At 52.0% G+C, this 17454-nt stretch overlaps 1 protein-coding gene across 7 annotated transcripts in view; it reads left to right on the top strand.

Moving 5' to 3' along the window:
- The window catches only part of GATAD2A (GATA zinc finger domain containing 2A), a 98465-nt gene that overhangs the window by 45528 nt on the left and 35483 nt on the right, over nt 1-17454 (top strand). For 6 of the 7 annotated variants that reach the window (NM_001103090.3, XM_010806523.4, XM_005208434.5 and 3 more), the window contains one exon: nt 16129-16397. In NM_001103090.3, the coding sequence (NP_001096560.1) occupies nt 16135-16397 (263 nt within the window). In that variant the 5' untranslated portion in view covers nt 16129-16134. The remainder of the gene's footprint in view (nt 1-16128; nt 16398-17454) is intronic. The other variant, XM_024994028.2, reaches the window with a different exon arrangement.

Here is a 17454-nt window from a genome sequence, read left to right as displayed (position 1 = left end):
TGGCAGGCCTTTTGTTGGAGCCCCCAGTCAGCCCCTGGTCCGTGGTAGAAACTAAGCAGGTGTTAGGGTGAATGAGTGAGTGACGTGTCTGTGAGTCTGAGGCGCTGACACAAGCCCAGTGTGGGACCAGTGACAGGCCTGACTTAAATTCTGCTCTACACTGGTGGCCTGTGTGACCACTGCCCTTGGAGGTCTTGGCTTCTCACAGAGTTGGTTCCCTTTTGGTAAATTGTCCCATTTGTGTCCCATGTGGTCCCACTCTGGATCACGGGCTTGCTGCAGCCTCCTTGGCTGCTGTGAGAAGCTGATGAGGGACTACACTCCAGTGGACAGTGGCTCTTGGGTTGTTGGCGATCTTGTTACACAAAGGAGTCTTTCCTTGAGGACCATTTCAAGTCCTGTTGGGATCAGAGTAAGCCTGCTTTTCCCTTTTAGTAGTTAAGCAGCTCTAGAGGGGCTGTGGCTCTTGAGGTTAAGATTATTTTGTTTTTGTTTTCCTGCCTTAATAAGATAATGTTCACACAACATGAAATTCACCATTTTAACCCTTTTAAAGTGTACATTGGCATTTAATATAGTCATAATATTGTGCAGCTATCACCTCTAATTCTAGAACATTTTCATCACCCCAGAGAGAAACCTGTATGTATTAGCCTCTACTCCCCCACCTCTGTGCCCCCGTTCCCTAACAACCGTTAGTCTACTTTCTGTCTCTAGATTTTTTTTTTTTTTTTTGTCTCTAGATTTGCATGGTTCTGGGCATCTCAGAAAAATGGAATCATATACTGCGTGAGCTTTTGTGTCTGCTAAACATGCTAAATACTTACTGTGTTCTCACGGTTCATCTGCATTGTGACAGGGATCAGAAATTTATTCCTTCTTATGTCTGAATAATATTCCATTGTATGGATATACCACATTTTGTTGATTCACCCACTGGTGAACATTTGGGTTGTTCTTGGTGGTGGTTGTGAATAGTTCTGCTTTTTAACACTTGTATACAATTTTTTTTTTTTTTTAATGAACACATCTCTTGGATATATCTAGGAGTAGAATTGTTGGGTCATAAGGGTAATTCTGTATTTATCTGTATTTAACTTTTCAAGGAGCTGCCAGACTTTTCCACATCACAGCAACATTTTACATTCCCACCAACAGTTTATGGTGGTTCCAGTTTCTTTATGTCCTCAACAACACTTATTTTCCTTTTTTCTCTAAATAGCCATCCTAATGGGTGAGAGCTGGTTTTGATTTGCGTCTCCCTAATGATTGGTGATGCTGAATATCTTTTCATGTGCTTATCAGCCATTTGTATGTCATCTTTGGAGGAATGTCTTTTCAAATCTTTTGCCTGTTTTTTTGAATTGGGTTTCTTGCTAAATTCTAATAGTTTTTTATATATTCTGGACATGAGACCATTATTAGAGATATGATTTGAAATATTTTTTCCCCACTCTTGACTTTTTTCACAATCTTCTGCACAAAAGAATTTAAATAAATTTGATGAAGTCTAATTTATTTTTTTCCTTTGTTGATATGGAGCTTTTGGTGTATCTAAGCATTTCTTGCCAAATTGAGGGTCCTGATTTTACCCTTATATACTCTTCTTCTAAGAGTTTTATAGGTTTAGCTTTTAATCTTTAGGTCTTTGGCCAATTTTGAGTTGGTTTTTCATGTATGGTATGAAGTAAGCGTTTTGTTTTATTAATTAATTTTACTTATGTTTTGGCTGCTCTGGGTCGTCGTTGCTGTGCATGGCCTTTCTCAAGTTGCGGCGAGTGGAGGCTGCTCCTTAGCGCCGTGTGCGGGCCTCTCGTTGCGGTGATTTCTCTTGTTGCCAAGCCCGGGCTCTGAACTGTGTGGGCTTAAGTAGTTGTGACTCCCATGGTCTAGAACGAGGACTCAGTGGTTGCAGCTCACTGGCCTAGTGCTCTTGTGTCCTGTGGGATCTTCCTGGACCAGAGATCGAACCTGCACTGACAGGCGGATTTTTAACCACAGGGCTACCAGGGAAGTCCCTGTTTTGTTTGGTTTTGATCATTTTATTTTCTATTGACATGAAGAGTTTGGGACTTGTTTAACGAGGGAGGGTAGCGCCATAGTTGGGAGCACTGAAAGTACTTTTTCCTGTCTGTTTAACAAGTATGTATTGAACACCTATTCTGTCCTGGGCCCTGGGCTAGTATCACCGAACAGAGAGACAGTCTGTGTTCTTGTGGGGGTTGAGAGGAGGGGGACACAGATGGAGAGATGAGTAATTAGCATGTCTAGTGGTGATGAGGTGGGAAAGGGAGTAGAGACCCCCCGAGTCACGTATGTGGGGGGAGATCATGTCACTTTGCTGTTTCTGCTGAAGGAGAGAATGCTGTACAGAGATTCCGGGAAGGACCTAGCAGGAAGGACAGAGGCCCTGAGGTGGGAGTAAACTTGGCTTTCAGAGGAGCAGCTGGGATGTCTGAGTGGCTGGAGCTGAAAGAATGGGGTCGAGGGGTAGGGGGTACGTGAGAGGGGTGGTAGTAGACAGGTCAGAGGGGCTCTCAGGGCCTTCGCTGAGGCGAGATCTTGCTTTTGCCTTGAGTAGCATGTTGTACAAAATGACCACTCCTGTGATATCCTTTAGGTCAGCCTAGCTATTTCTTGGAGGTTGTGATAGGTGTCTGTACCCAGAACAACCCTCTGCCCAAGGGGGAGATTTCTACTTACCGGATGGAGGAGAGAAGGAAGATTACTGTTCCAGCTCTCGCAGCTGTGCAGGAAGTGCTGGAGGAACTGTTCATCAGTAGGAACTGTTTCTTAGGCCCATGGGCTTCATTGAGACCAGAAACTTATTTAGTCCTAGACGTAGGTTTCCCTGCTGGCTCTGATCCTTCTGGGGCTGCCGGCCCTGCTGCCGCAGGATGCGTGTGGGGAGGAGCTGACAAGGGAGCCCGGGCAGGGCCTCCAGGCCCATGTCACCACATTGCTGGGTGCGTGTTTGGTTCTCCCTCTTTCCACTCCCATCTCCTCCTGAGGATGCAGAAGGCTTTTCTGGCCCTTCCTGGGAATTTCTGTGTAAAACCTCCTGCCATTTCCAGCTCGGTGGAGCTGGTGGTCAGGGCTGCTTTCTCAGCCAGGTCCTGAGGGAGGCAGCCCTGGAAGGGTTAAGGCCTCCCATTTGGTGATGTGACACCCGCTGGGCACATTGCAGATGGCAGGGAATTGGCAGGCGTAACCCTTTGTGGGCTGAGGAGGCTCAGTGACACATCTCTCAGTGACGTCCTGCGCCAGAGGGCCCCTGGCCACCGGTTCCCTGTGCGTATTTAATATCGTTCACATCCCCCTCACAGGTAGCGTCTTTATTTCCGTGTCGCCTTCTCTTCTGGTAACGTTTGTTTCTCTCTCTGGGGTTGCACTTGGGCTTCGGGTGCAGGCCCCAGCTATCAGAGGCTCAGAAACCCCTGTGGGGCCACTTCCAGGTGGGCGGTGTTGGGTAGTTACTGAGCACTTCTGAGAACAGAAACACAAAATCCAAGCCCCCTTCTCCAGAGTGAGCCCGGGGTGCTATCAAGTTTTAAAAACATTTGCTGCTGTCTCTCCCCCTCTTAAAGCATGGTCAGTTTAAGTGTGGTTTGTCCTGCCTGCTGTATGCTTGAACGTGGACATGTGGACAGGCTTTCCTCTCCTGTCACTGGGAAGGGATACTCAGGCCAGAGCATGAGACTGAGGTGCAGACTGACTTCAGTGGTATCTGCGTGGCCTGGCTGGTCCGTGGTGGTCCCTGTTTTCAGAAGTTTCAAGAGATGGTCTGTGTCTGGGAAAGATAAAAACATACTCCCCACCTACCCCAGCTTACCCGACGGGACCTGTGCTTTCTCTGGCTGCCCCTCCCCGTGACTCCAGGGAGGGAGGAAGATGTTGCGGTCTGGAGACTCGGCTGTCCCAGGCCTGGCCCTGTGTGTCTCCAGGGTGAGTCTGAGTGGCTGGGCAGGCCACCAGAGGGCTGGCTGTTACTGTGGCATTGCCCCATTGAAGTCAGTGACCATCGATTTTTCTGGAGATGACTGGTCCCCAAACCTGCTCTGTTCCCTCAAGCAGTACTGGGGTGAGGTGCTGCCACCATCTTTCTCCAGGTCTGCGTGGCGTTGGCCTTTAGGAATCTGAAGACCTTTGAGGTTTTATTTGTAAAATGTTGGTGGTTGCTACCTGAGTATATTAAAATTTCTGCTTTCCGGATTAATTTTATTAAATATATCCCAAAAAAGCATTATTTCAGAAGCTGCATTTACATGTCCTCTACCTTAAAAAGGCTTCCCTGGTAGCTCAGCTGGTGAAGAATCTGCCTGCAATGCAGGAGACTCCAGTTCGATTCCTGGGTCAGGAAGATCTCCTGAAGGAAGGGATAGGCTACCCACTCGTGTTCTTGGGCTTCCCTGGTGGCTTAGACAGTAAAGAATCCACTTGCAATGAGAGAGACCTGGGTTCCATCCCTGGGTTGGGAAGATCCCCTGGAGGAGGGCATCACAACCCAAAACTAATCAGATTGTAAATGTGTGTTTATTTGTAACTGTAAGAGCCCAGGGTGTTTTATATATGGCTTTTTTCTCTTTTCAGTGTTAACAGTCTGCATATCTACATATCTGAGTGGTTATTGCACCAAGGGCTGAAGGTGACCTGATAGGACGGCTGCCTTGGTCTGACTGTGCCTTGCATGATGCCTGAGTGGTGATGGCCGTATATTTGATGTGTCATTATCATTTCAGATGGACGTGGTGTCTGGGCACACTTGGCATGAAAGAAGTGCCCTGTTAGGAGGAGACTAAGATGCTCCTGAACTTAACCTTCACCTTTCACTCCCTAATCTGAGTTGAATCCCGCATTCTTAAATGTTGTCTCTTCCCTGAAGGGTTAGGTAGAGCACACCTCTGGGGACTAGGGTCAGAGAGTCCCCTGTGGAGAGCGTCGGTACTCAGATTGATTAGTTTGATGGAGTGACTGGAGGCACTTGATTGAAATTGCGTGCGCACTCAGGCCTTTGGGAGCACACTCTGCGCTCTCAGCACTTCCTCCCCTGTCCTTCAGGATCTAATGAAAGGTTCCAGCCCTCCTCACGCTCACAGGCTGGTGGCTGGCCAGGACCTCCGCCCCATCCCCAGTCCCAGACACCGCAGCCTGGGAGGCCCAGTCACCACTGCTAGCATGTAAGTGGCCTTACTGTCATGGGGGGATGTTTTCTCCTTCTAAGCAACCTCATGCCTTTAAAAAGTTGTTAAAAGTTTTGATCCCCTTTTATTTGGTTTCATGTACCTACTTGGGAGATGGGTTTTCACGTGCCTATGTATTTCTGCCACTTTACCTTTTCTGCTACCATTGCTTTCTCCTCTTCCATCTCTACAACTCCAGATTCTGCTCATGGGGCCTACCTCTAATGAAACATTTCTAGATACTCCCCGTCCTGCTCCAGACCAGCAGAGCGGATTTCTTTTCCATTGTTGGCTTGTAACAAAATGATGATAGACACATGTATCTCACAGTCCTTACTGGGTCTTTGCTCTCATGAAGGCCAGTGATCCCCAAAGTGCTGCTCCTGCCTTCCACAGAGGTGGGACCCCCAGGTCACTGGCCCCTTGAGGTCACTGACTGGCACAGAATCAGTGTTTGACATCCATGTCCTGGATCAGACAGGCTGTGAACTAGGAGAAGGGTATCCCTGGTTGCTAGTAACTGACCAGGCTCCTCAGTACTGCCGAAGTTCCCTTCCAGGTTCAGGCATCACTCAGATATTAACAGCAGTAAACAGCAGTTGGTTCTTTGCCTTCTTTGGAAGTTTAAATTACTGTGTGCACAAAGTAGTAAAAATGAGCGTGGTTGCAGGTGCTAGTGATTTTTAAAACGCTCTCTTGTTCTACCCAGGTGTGAAAGTATTTGTCTCAGAGGAAGTGTGGGTTGAAGTGGTGGAGGTGTGCAGGGGTCTACACAGGGCCCTGCAGGGATTTTGCACGGCTTGTGGGCTCCTTCACTTGCTTCAGAAGTTGGTGGTTCTGGACCCTGTGTCTCATCTCATTTTCAGAATGGTTTTCCTTCCCGACAGTTGGTTCTGGAGCCCAGTGGACAGTGATCACGCATAAGAACTGCTGTTCTTTTGCTCATAAATGAATTACACAGAAAAGAAAGACCTTTTCTAAGATGATTGGATAAGATTTGGAAGTGGGAGGAAGGGATGAAAACTGTACAGACATGAGTGTGTGTAGGGGCACGTGTCTGAGTGTGGGTACACAGGTGTGTATTTGTGTGATGCAAGGTTGCTTGGTGTTCAGCTAGCCTGGTGTATTGGATTTTGGGGAACAGGGAGGTATCTGCTGACACCCCGGTTTCCTGAGCCCCTCCTCTGCCAGTAAGTAGGGTGTCCATCAAGTAGGGTCAGATGCTCCCACGTCTGGAGCACCACGTGTTCATCTCTTTTACGCCCTTCTCTCTGCATACCCAGAGACTAGGCACCGCTGGCCACCGTTAGAGGCCAGCGATGACATCGCCTACCTTGTGCGAAACCTTTAAAAGAGCAAGTGAGCTCCTTTAATATGACAGAAGTGTTTGTTGGTCAAGACTTTAATTTTTGTAAAGTGGTTGTTTATCTGGCAAACAACGCTGGCTTCTCTTAACATTAAGCAGGAGGCTCAGAAAACCTGCATTGAGTCCCCAGGTCCAGGGAGCTCCAGCGGGATGGACACAATGCTGTCAGGTTGGAAGTGAGGTGGTGTGCCTGCCTGCCAGTCAGACCTAGCGTTCACATAAAGGTCAGGAGACTTGAAGGACCAAGGTGCTGACTGGGTGAAGGCTGAGCCCAGTGGCTGTTCCCGAAGCTGTTGTGGTGTCTCCAGGCTGGGGCTGAGCTGTGGAAGTACGGTTGCAGGCAGAATGCATCGAGGTTTATTCAGGATGCAAGGAGCAGGGCTGTGATGGCATTGCCTAACCTGCCCTGGAGTAGGACAGTGGGGGGCAGTGTGGTGTGAACCTGTGTCCTCCCGGACCCCACCCTGTCCCCCGCTGCCGCCAAACCAGTTGAAGTGCGCTTCTTAGGGTTTCTCTGACACAGACTGCACCCTCCCGCGCCAGCCCTCCAGGGTAAAGTTAAGTCGGTTACCTGGAGAGAAACCTGATCCCGAGGCTCTTCCCAGGGACCCCTCCCCTCTCCACCCCAGGTCTTTAGCAACTCGGCTCCAGTGGACTTGATTTGCACTTTCTTTCCTGGCAGCTCAGATGGTAAAGCGTCTGCTTGCAATGCCGGAGACCTGGGTTCAGTCCCTGGGTGGGAAAGATCCGTTGGAGAAGAAAATGGCAACCCACTCCAGTACTCTTGCCTGGAAAATCCCATGGACGGGGGAGCCTGGTGGGCTGCAGTCTATGGGGTCGCACAGAGTTGGACACGACTGAGCGACTTCACTTTTTTTCTTTTCCTGGCTTAATCCTGCCCTGCCAGCCCCCACCCCAACCCCCGGTCCTCAGGCACGTGTGCTTAGGAACCATTTGTTTCTGTAACTGGGTTAAAGTTTCATCTGCTTCAGTAATTGAGTTTATAGCATGTAATTTCCTTCTATAAGGGGCCTATTTATCTCGAGAGTGTGTAGGGCTTTTAGAATGATGTAAATTTGACCCATGTAGTTGGGACAGACTGACCCTGCAGTAACCAGGATGCACTTGACACTTCTTGAAACTAAATTTCTTCTGATTTGTCAAAAGGGTTAACCTTGAGTCCTGGGCTTGGATTGAATTAATACATTCACATCCTTTTTTTGAAACCAGTTCTCTCTGTAGTCAGTTCTGCTGTAATGCTTGTTTGGAAAAGCAGATGTGTTCTAACACTGCTGGTACAAGGGCACGCGGTTTTGTTACATGAGATTTTGTCCAGGAGAAATGCTAGGTCTGGGGGCTTGGGAGCCTATGGCCCACAGGCTGGTGGCCTCTTTGGGTAAATAAAGTTTGATTGGAACACAGCCATGCCCATTTGAGAACAAACTGTCACAGTTGCAGGGCTTGAGTGACCATGGCTGAATGGCCTGCAGAGCTGAAAATACTTACTGTGTCTCTTTAAGAAAGTTTGCTGACTCCTGTATGAGATGAATCCAGAAAACTGCTCGCAGCTAAAAGAGCACCTTCTGGGACCCAAAGCAGAGTGCACGGACCTGAGATGTGCACCACACCACGCCCATCCCCTTCTGGGTTAAACAGCCTCCTTCCTCCTGAGTTACTGTTGTAGTAACTCAGAAGCTGCACCCCACCCACAGTCACAGCAAACACCAGCTCTCCCCCAGGTGAGACATAGGCTTCAGGCAGCATTTGTGTGTTTCTTAGCTATTTAACACATTACCGTTTAAATATCAGTTTCCAGCCTCTCTTTTTACTGTTACTGATGAAGTTTTGTGGTACTGCTCCATCATTTGTACAAGCCCTGTGTTTTGACTGCATGATTTTGCACCGTGTGGCAGTTTTTAGGAATGTATATCCTGTACTCCAGCAGAATTTCTGTGCCCTGAAAGCAAACAGCAAAAGGCGTGGTTTCACTGATAACACTCAATAAAGTTGTGAACATTTAATATCTCATTTGGACCTCAGGGGCCAGAGCGAGCGGTCCGACCCCACTTCCTGCCTGTGAGGAGCTTCCTGTGTCCTTTGGACACGCCTGACTCTGGGTGGTTGATGGGCGTGTTTCAGTGGGCACTGCGCAGAGGAGCCTGGGCTTCCGTTCCCAGCGCCGTCCCTCCCACTTGCTGTGTGACTTTCACCTGCCTCAGTTTCCTTTCCTGTAAATCAGGGGCTGATGATAGCACTCACCTTGCACCTGAGATGACCCATGCGCAGCACATAAATGCCCAGTGTAAGCCATCTTGTCTGTAAACGAAGACCCCACATTTCTGTAAACAGAGGAGCATTAACCTTGGGTTGGGATCTGAAAGTGCCAGTGTTGAAAGGGAGCCCATGCTCCCCAACCCCCACCCCGGCCCCTTGGCTGGCGCTCCTCTGGAGCTGGGGACACACCAGGCAGGCGGCAGTGGCAGCTGACGCCAGGGGGCTCAGACCTTGCCGTTGCGGGGCTCTTCCTGGCCAGACCTCCCCGCGGGTGCCTCTGTAGCCACTGGCAGGGCAAGTCTTAGTTCTCTGAAGTGGGGCCGCCACGGAGGCATGAGGACGGCTGTCCCACTGGTGTCATTTCAGGCCCACCTTGTGCTTGTCTCTCCAAGGTGAGGGGAAAAGAAGATTTAAGCATGATTAACAAAAGGCCTTTAGATTGTACGGTGGAATGTTCCATGGTGGGCAGCTGATAAGGATGCCAAGTAGAAGACTGTTGAACCTGGTTGCAGGCCCACTGTACTCGGATTTCCCCCCGTGTGGGATGACTGGCTGGCCTTCTACCCACAGAGACTCTTGGTGAGTGGCACCTGCCCTCACGTGTGTGGGTGTGGTCGGTGCCCACCCGCGTTCCTGGACTGCAGCAGGGAGAGCCTGTTGTCCCTTGAAGGCCCATGGAACTTTTAGCCAGGTGGCCGGGCCAGGGGCCCTTCTGATGATATAGAAGAGAAAACATGCACATTTCTGGAGTGTCTTTAAGTTTTCAGACCACTAAGGGTTCAGATGGCAGCCCACTCCAGTACTCTTGCCTGGAAAATCCCGTGGACGGAGGAGCCTGGTCGGCTGCAGTCCATGGGGTTGCTAAGAGTTGGACAGGACTGAGCGACTTCACTTTCACTTTTCACTTTCATGCATTGGAGAAGGAAATGGCAACCCACTCCAGTGTTCTTGCCTGGAGAATCCCAGGGACGGTGGAGCCTGGTGGCCTGCCGTCTCTGGGGTCGCAGAGTCGGACACGACTGAAGCGACTTAGCAGCAGCAGCAGCAAGGGTTCAGATGCTTTTGAACTGTCATGTTGGAGAAGACTCTTGTGAGTCCCTTGGACAGCAACGAAATCAAATCAGTCAATCCTGAAGGAAATCACTCCTGAATATTCATTGGGAGGACCGATGCTGAAGCTGAAACTCCAGTATTTTAGCCACCTGATGCGAAGAACTGACTCATTGGAAAAGACCCTGATGCTGGGAAAGATTGAAGGCGGGAGGAGAAAGGGATGACAGAGGATGAGATGGTTTGGATGGCATCACTGACTCCATGGACATGAGTTTGAGTGAACTCTGTGAGTTGGTGATGGACAGGGAGGCCTGGTGTGCTGCAGTCCATGGGGTCTCAAAGAGTTGGACACAACTAAGCGACTGAACTGAACTGAAGGGTTCAGAACTCAGCTTCAGTCAGTCAGTATGACTTGGGTTTCTTTTTGAGGATGTCTTTTGCACAGGACTAACTGTGGCCCCTCTCCCTCTGTCTGAGATTCCCAGCTCAGCTGCTTTGGCCTATGCTGTTCCTCTACCTGAACCATCTCCCTGGATTCCTGTTCCTGCCTTGGCCTCAATCTGTGAGGCTCCATCTCGGTACGCTTGCCTTCCAGAAAGTCAGAATGCAGGGGTTTTTAATTAAAGCCCTTGACTGACTTGCTACATTTTGCCATGTAAGCCATCTCCAAGAGTCACCCCCTTCATGAGGCTTATTAATGTAGGTCTAACTCAGCAGCCCGTCCTGAACCCATACTGCTCGCTCACAATGAAGATGAAGACAAATGGGGGATATCAGCCGTGGGGGAGGTGGCGCCCCTGAGCATTGTGGGATTTGCTGCTGTGGGCTGTCTCAGTGAGGGGTCCTTTCAGGGAGAGCCTGCTCTGATGCTGTGGCCTGATGTCCCCTGGGGACAGCTAGTGACCCAGGTGGAAGGTGGGCTGTGGGGATGAAATAACGGGCTCAGGTTTACTGCTTAGAACTCAGAAGTTGCAAGTGGGCCAGAAGGTGGACTTGAAAGCTGCCAGTAACAAGTGGGAAGGTGGCAGCGGCATCCACTCTCCGTCCGCTGAAGGTCGCGGTTCCTCTTGGGCTCTTTGTTTGCCTGTTGGAGGAGCTGGGCTCCTCCCTCCACGAGGACCGACTCCCCTCACCGCACCTCGTGCCTCTCGTTCTTTCAGTTCTCACCCTCTGCAGTGGGCATGTTTAACTCTTCTTTTTATCTTTGTTTTCTTTGACTACAAAGAAGCTGATTGTCACTGTTAAGAGGAATAATTCAGTACAGAAATGCTTAATATAGACAGTGAAAGTTTCAGAGGGTGAGTGTTGTGGATTTTAGTCCAATTTCTTTCAGTTTCGATTTTAGTGCGCTTTTAGTATCTTTTTCTGCAGGTTGTAACTAAGCCTTGTAAAACTGTGAATGGTATCATACCATTCTGCAACTTGATTTTCTCACTCAAGGTTTTACTGATGTCACCGTTTCTCTTCACCCAGCACATGTGTGAGTTGTGGAGGGGAAACTGAGGCTCAGGAAGTAACAAGCTCCCTTGCCAGTTGCTCCCTAAGGTTCATCCTTGTTCTCTGCTGTATCTGGTGGGGGCTGGCCGTTGGGATCAATTTTTTATTTCCCAAGTTAAATTGCATCCCTTATATTTGGCCTTAATGAGGTTTGACATGATTTAAAACTCAAGAGCTGGTGTTTTTGGTGTGAGTTCCTTCCAGAACACAGCTGCTGCAACTCTGCCACTGTCTCTGAGAGACAGGCATCAGGAAGTAGCTCAGGCCGAGAGCAGAGTAAGGTCTCTGTGCTGGATGGGGAGACGTGTGCCTGTCAGCCAGGGGTTGTGGAGGGTGTGGAGCTTGGCCGCTGCCCAGTGCGGCTGGCATCTGGACCCTGTTGTCACTCAGCTCCGTGGCAGTCGCTGCACAAGCTCAGCCCCTTCTCTCTGCATGTCCCTGAGGACAGCGGCTGCGCCGTGTGCAGGCCCCACCTGTCCTCACGCTCCTAGCCTTTGTGCGCGCCGGCCCATCTCACTCCCACGTTCTTCCTCCAGATCTGCTCCATCTCTGTCCCATAAAGTCAAGTCCATCTTTTCTCAGCTGCTCAGACAAAAATTAAGAACAGCAACAAAACAGCCCTCTCTCGCCTCCTGTCCAGCCGTTGGTTTGTTATGTTGTCCAAATCCTCTGAAGTTCACCCATCATTTGGTCATATCTCCCTGCTGCTCTGCCCCAGTGTGTCCCCAGATCAACCACATGATCGTTTGGAACAGATTGGACCCCTCTCCCCCTGACTTACCCTGTCCTCCGTGCTCCACCTGAGGTCAGTCTGCACTCAGCCTCCTCTTCCTGCCACCACCTTGATTTCACGCCCTTCTTTGGGCTCTGGAAAAAGCACCCCACGTCATCTGCTTTTCAGAGCATCAGCTCTTGTCACTTCTCCCAAACACATACTCCTAAGTCTCACTTTGCTCATGCCTGAAACAAGAGTATTACTAGTAATGTTCTTGCTGTTATGTTAGTAACAGTATACATAGTGTTTCCTAGTACAGAGAGTATTAATGATAACCTCAGGGTTAAGACTCTGACTTACACCTCTCTAAACCTCTCCTCTCCCAAATGAACCAGCCTGTGTGGGGTGCTGGTCCCCAGAGTCCTGTTTAAAAATATTGGTTCCTGCCATTGCACAATCACCCTTTTGGAGTTATTTATTTATTTATTTATTGGAGTTATTTTAGAATATATTTTCCACCTGAGGTCCTCAGACCAGTTGGAAGGTGACATTTAACTAAAAGCATCTTTTGGTAGAAGCAGTTGACATCTGCACCCCTCCCAGAGCCCTGTGTTAGCATTCTGCCTAGGACTTGGTGTAGCCCCCATGCTGGGATTTGTCTGTGCTGGGTGCTTGGGAAGCCTCTAGTGTAGCTGGAGCTTGTCCCTCTTGGGCCCAAGGACTACTTGGGCTGCGTCCTGCTGACCAGCCAGGTTTTGCCTGGAGAGAGTGAGAAGGGGGACGGAAGCCCCCTGGGTCCTGGCCCTGCTCCCCAGGTGGCAGCCTGTGCCCCGGGCAGCCTTGCGCCCTGGTGGTGCCTCTTTTCGGCTGGCTGGCTGCTCTTGGGCTCTGCCGTGCAGGCAGCAGCCGGCTCGGATCCTGCCTCAGTTAGAGGGGCTGCTCTCTGCGGGCCAGCGGGTCTCCTCCAGCCTGTGGTGGAACTTAGGCGCTGTCACCTGTCACTGCTACTCTGCTATCCATCCCTTCGTCCTCTTCCCCTCACTCTCCAGGAGTTTTGAAGCAGATCCTAATTTGCCGGCTGGGGCGATATATCCTCTTCAGCTGCTCTTCAGAAAGCACCCTAGTGCTCTTCTTCGCTGCGTCTTGCAGAAATTATCCGTCCTGCTTCATTCCTAGGTCACACTTCGTTCCTCAAGGCTGGTTTCTTCCTCACAACCTCCCCCCACCCCCCCACCGTGCCTGCAGGGCGGTGGCCGCCAGCCCTGATGTGCTGGATTGGGTCACAGGTCCTTCCTGCTGAGAGGAGGGTGGGGCCCCTCCTTACTCGCACCTGCCCTCCCCAGGAGCAGTTGCCTGGCGGGATGGAGATTGGCTGACGGCAGGCCCCATGTGGGCACTAAGGCAACCGCCTTCGTAGTGGTGGAGGAGGCTCCACCCAAGGAGGGGGAGGTCAGAGCCTGAGACTTCATCCCCCTCCACCCCAGTGCTGTCCCCGCCCCCTCCAGCTGTGCATGTCCTTCGTGTCATGGGGGAAGGGTGCAGCAGCCGGGGCCCCCAACCCCAGCAGCCTGCCAGAGGCCCAGGGAGTGTCTGGGGTTGGCAGAGTTCCAGCCCCTCGGCTTCCAAGTGAGCTGCCCTGACGCTGCACACTGAGCACAAGCAGACGGGTCTCCCAGGTCCTCGGCTGGGGACCCTGACCAGACTGAGTCTGGAGAGAGCAGCCCCTTGGGACCACTTGTCCCACACCCGTGACGGTGAAATGAGGTCACTGGGGCACTGCCTCGCTGGTCTGATGGCCTCATGCAGAGCGACCTCCTTGTCCTCACTCCCCAGCTCTCCCCAGCCCCAACCTTGTTCTTCATATTGACAGTTGGGAGGAAGGGCTTCAGGCTGAAACTGGGGTTCAGATGAGCTTTATGGATTGGAGCCTGGGGCTTACCACTCTGGAGGCTGTCCTGGCGGGGGGGCCCTCTGGGCTGGCCAGACCGAGAGCCTCTTCCCTAAGGGACAGAATTTTCTCTGACAGCACTGGGGGACCTCCTTGCCTGAGATCCTGGACGCGCCACATCTTTACGCCCAGTAGGCTCCTCTCTGGTCCTGGAAGCACAGGTACCCACTACTCAAAGTGACCACTGAAATCTCTGCTCTCATCCAATTCCCCAAATGTTGGAGCAGCTCCTGTTGTTTAGGCAGTGCCCCAAAGGAAAGTGACCAGTCCCTCCCACGATGAAGGAGAGGAAGGGAGGGTGACTTCCATTCAGGGCATTGACTTGTCTGTAGCTCACAGGGAAACAGGACAGACTCAGCAGTCTGACAGTTTGTGCGATCTAGGGGGCTGAGGTGGGGTGGCAGGTGCAGGCTGGGGTGCCAGGAGGGTTCGGGGGCAGATCGAGGCCAAGCTGATAGCCTGTGCCCTTGAGCTTCAGAGTTCTCAAGCTCTGCCTGGAATGGGGAGCACCCTGGGGGGTCACATGGTTGTCGGTAAACCTTGATTCCACCCTTTTGGACTGCCTGTGGGAGCAGATGTCTGAGTGCCCAGGCTCGGCCACGCTGGCCTAACACGTGTCAGACGGGCGCTCTGCCTCCTGCGCCAGGAGCATGGAGCAGCTGTCACTTCCCTTCCTTTCCGTTTGAGTCCAAGGCAGTGCCTTGCGCTGTTGCTCCTTTGTGAAGTCGGCTCCTTTAAAGAGGTGGCAGATGAGTTGCCTCAGGAGTGTGTCCCACATACAGCGATGTGGCTCCTTCCCTGCCCTGTACCACCCCCCAGATTCCAGAAGTTGGGCTCTGAACTGATCCTGCCTGGCCCTACCCAGGACAGGCCTCCCAGGGGTTTTGCTGGGGAGAAACCCAGGTTCTGGGTGCCCTGCCTGCGTGGACACAGCCAGGAGGTCTTCAGTGTGGGCACACTGCGGGGGTGGTTGGGGTTCCCCAAGGGGCTACGTGTTGGTAGGTGTGGGCGTTGACTGTCCTGTGAACTGGTACTCCGGGAGTGGAGGGGCCTGGCAGCTAGATTCTTTTTTGTCCTGTGATGAACTCTCGCGTGGCTTCTTAGATCCTGACCATTGGAACTCTGGTTTCCAGTGTCCTGCCCTGTTGGAACATCAAGGCTGGTCTCTGAGCAGCCCCTTTAAGAGCAAGTACCTGTCCCAGACTGGGTTGTGGAATGCCAGCAGTCTCCCTGCAAACATCACTGCGGTCTTCCTTCACTGTCTCTGTGAGGGTTAACAACACTTCAGCTTGTTGTCTGGAACCGGTTCAGACTGGTTTTCTGGAAAGTGCTTTGTCTCTCAGACTGAATCCTGGGAAGGGTCATGTGGAGCCCAGTGATGTCATGGGATCAAAACCTGACTCAGCGTTTTTTTTTTTTTTTTCCCCTTCTTCTTTTCTTTCTTCTTTCAATCAAGATATGTGTGTGCTGCAGGTACAGGGTGCTGGCGGGGTGCTGGGCCAGGCTTCACCCCATTCAGAGTTCACTTTGTTGGCAGTCAAAGGGTTAAATGTGATCAGGTTGCGGGGGGTGGGGGGTGAGGTGAGCAGGCAGTGAGGGCTGCCCCTGGCTGAAGGGGGAGAAGGGTCAGCCCTCACCAGGGCAGGGCAGGGCTGGGCTTGGGCTGTGGCCCTGCTCCTGGGCCAGCATGTGCCCCTTCTTGGGTTCCAGATCGCTCACGTCCAGTGCGCTTGATCCCGCCGGAGAGGGTCAGACCTAGAACAGTTTCCTCTATTTGCTCTTGAGTCTGGAATGCAGAGATTACCCCTTCTTTCTGACAAGCAGCCACCTTCCCTTGTTCCTGTCCCGGTCCCTGTAGGCTTCTGGTCCCGGACAGGGCAGTACATAGCTTGGCTTCCCAGATGCTCTGTTGCTCCTGCTCAAGGCCGTGAAGAAATGTTCTGGGCACGCTTTGTGGGCCCTTCATTTGTTGTGCCCACTTCTGCCATTGTCATGTGGTAAGGCAAACACTCCAAGCTGACATTGGGAAAAGTTTGAGAAGATAGCTACTTGGTCGTGCCAAGTTTAAATGTCGTGTTTTCCCCTTCCCCTAAAGTTCAGAATGACTGAAGAAGCATGCCGAACACGGAGTCAGAAGCGAGCGCTTGAGCGGGACCCAGTGGAGGACGATGTGGAGAGCAAGAAGATAAAAATGGAGAGAGGAGTGTTGGCCTCGGATTTAAACGCTGACGGAGACACGCGAGTGACGCCTGAGTCGGGAGCAGGCCCTGCCCAAGGGCTGCTGAGGGGGACAGAGGCGACGGCCATGGGCAGAGGCGAAGGGCAGGTGGGCGACGGGCCTGTGGACATGCGAACCACGCACAGGTGAGCAAGAGGGGCCGGGCACCGGGGACGGCCGGGGTGAGCAGGTGGAGGCGAAGCTGCCCGTCGGGCCTGCGGGAGGCAGCTTTTGGTGGGTGGTCGTGGAGACGGCTGTGGGCTACAGCTCTGACACCTGCCCACTGTCCTGGCCAAGGGACCTTCGTCCTGGGGCCCAGGCATCTGTAGTGTGGGGTGGGTGTCACAGGATGGAGCGGTAGCCTCCGTCAGCTCCCCTGCTGGGCAGCAGGTCTTAACTGAACGTGTACCTGTGTCCAGTTCTGTGCTTCTGGTTTATAGGGAAACTTGAGCTTTTCATTTGGTCCTGCCTCCCTGCTTTTCACGTCTAGGGCACCGGGGGCCAGAGATGCTGCCGCCCCCTGCCTGGGTCACCGGGCTGTGGGCAGTCTGGAGCCACCACTCCTCCTAGGCGGGGGATGTGGGAAGGGAAGCCCCTCTCTTCCCAAGTTTGGTACCGTGTGCTTCACTGGTTTCCCCTTAATTAGTACTGACGGCTTCAAGAGTAACTTCCCCAATCCTCAACTTTAAAGAAATAAGACTCAGCTCACCTACCGCCCCATTTCTTCTCTCCCTATGAAAAGAATTGCAGCGCCCCATCCCTCCCCCTCCCTTCCTGGGTCCTCCCTTGAGCTCAGGTGAGCTCTGCTCTCTGCGGTGTTCACCCCTCTGTCCCGTGAGCCCCCCGCTGGTGGGCATGTGCGTGCACTGGTGGGCATGTGCGTGCACTGGTGGGCGTGTGCGTGCGGCTACAGCCTCTGGGCAGCCCCTCAGCCGCCTGAGTGCATCTCCTGTCCTCCCCAGCACATCCTCTGCTCTCTCCCTCCCGGCTCTGTTCGCCTGGGGTCGGGGAGGGGGCAGTAGGTGGGAGGTGCAGCTCTGGAGAGCCTGGGTGCTCTTCTCTTTCTTGTGCTGACTGATCCCACAGAGGGACCCCAGCCTGCAGGCTTTGTGTTAAACTCACTGGGGGTCCAGACGGTTGGTGTTCTAAGGACTTCAGAGATGGTCTGACTCGATATTTCTCAGCTTTAAAAATTTTACCTCC

The sequence above is a fragment of the Bos taurus genome, chromosome 7 (assembly GCF_002263795.3).
Source record: "Bos taurus isolate L1 Dominette 01449 registration number 42190680 breed Hereford chromosome 7, ARS-UCD2.0, whole genome shotgun sequence".
Lineage (NCBI taxonomy): Eukaryota > Metazoa > Chordata > Mammalia > Artiodactyla > Bovidae > Bos > Bos taurus.
This window is presented reverse-complemented; position numbering and strand designations above follow the sequence as displayed.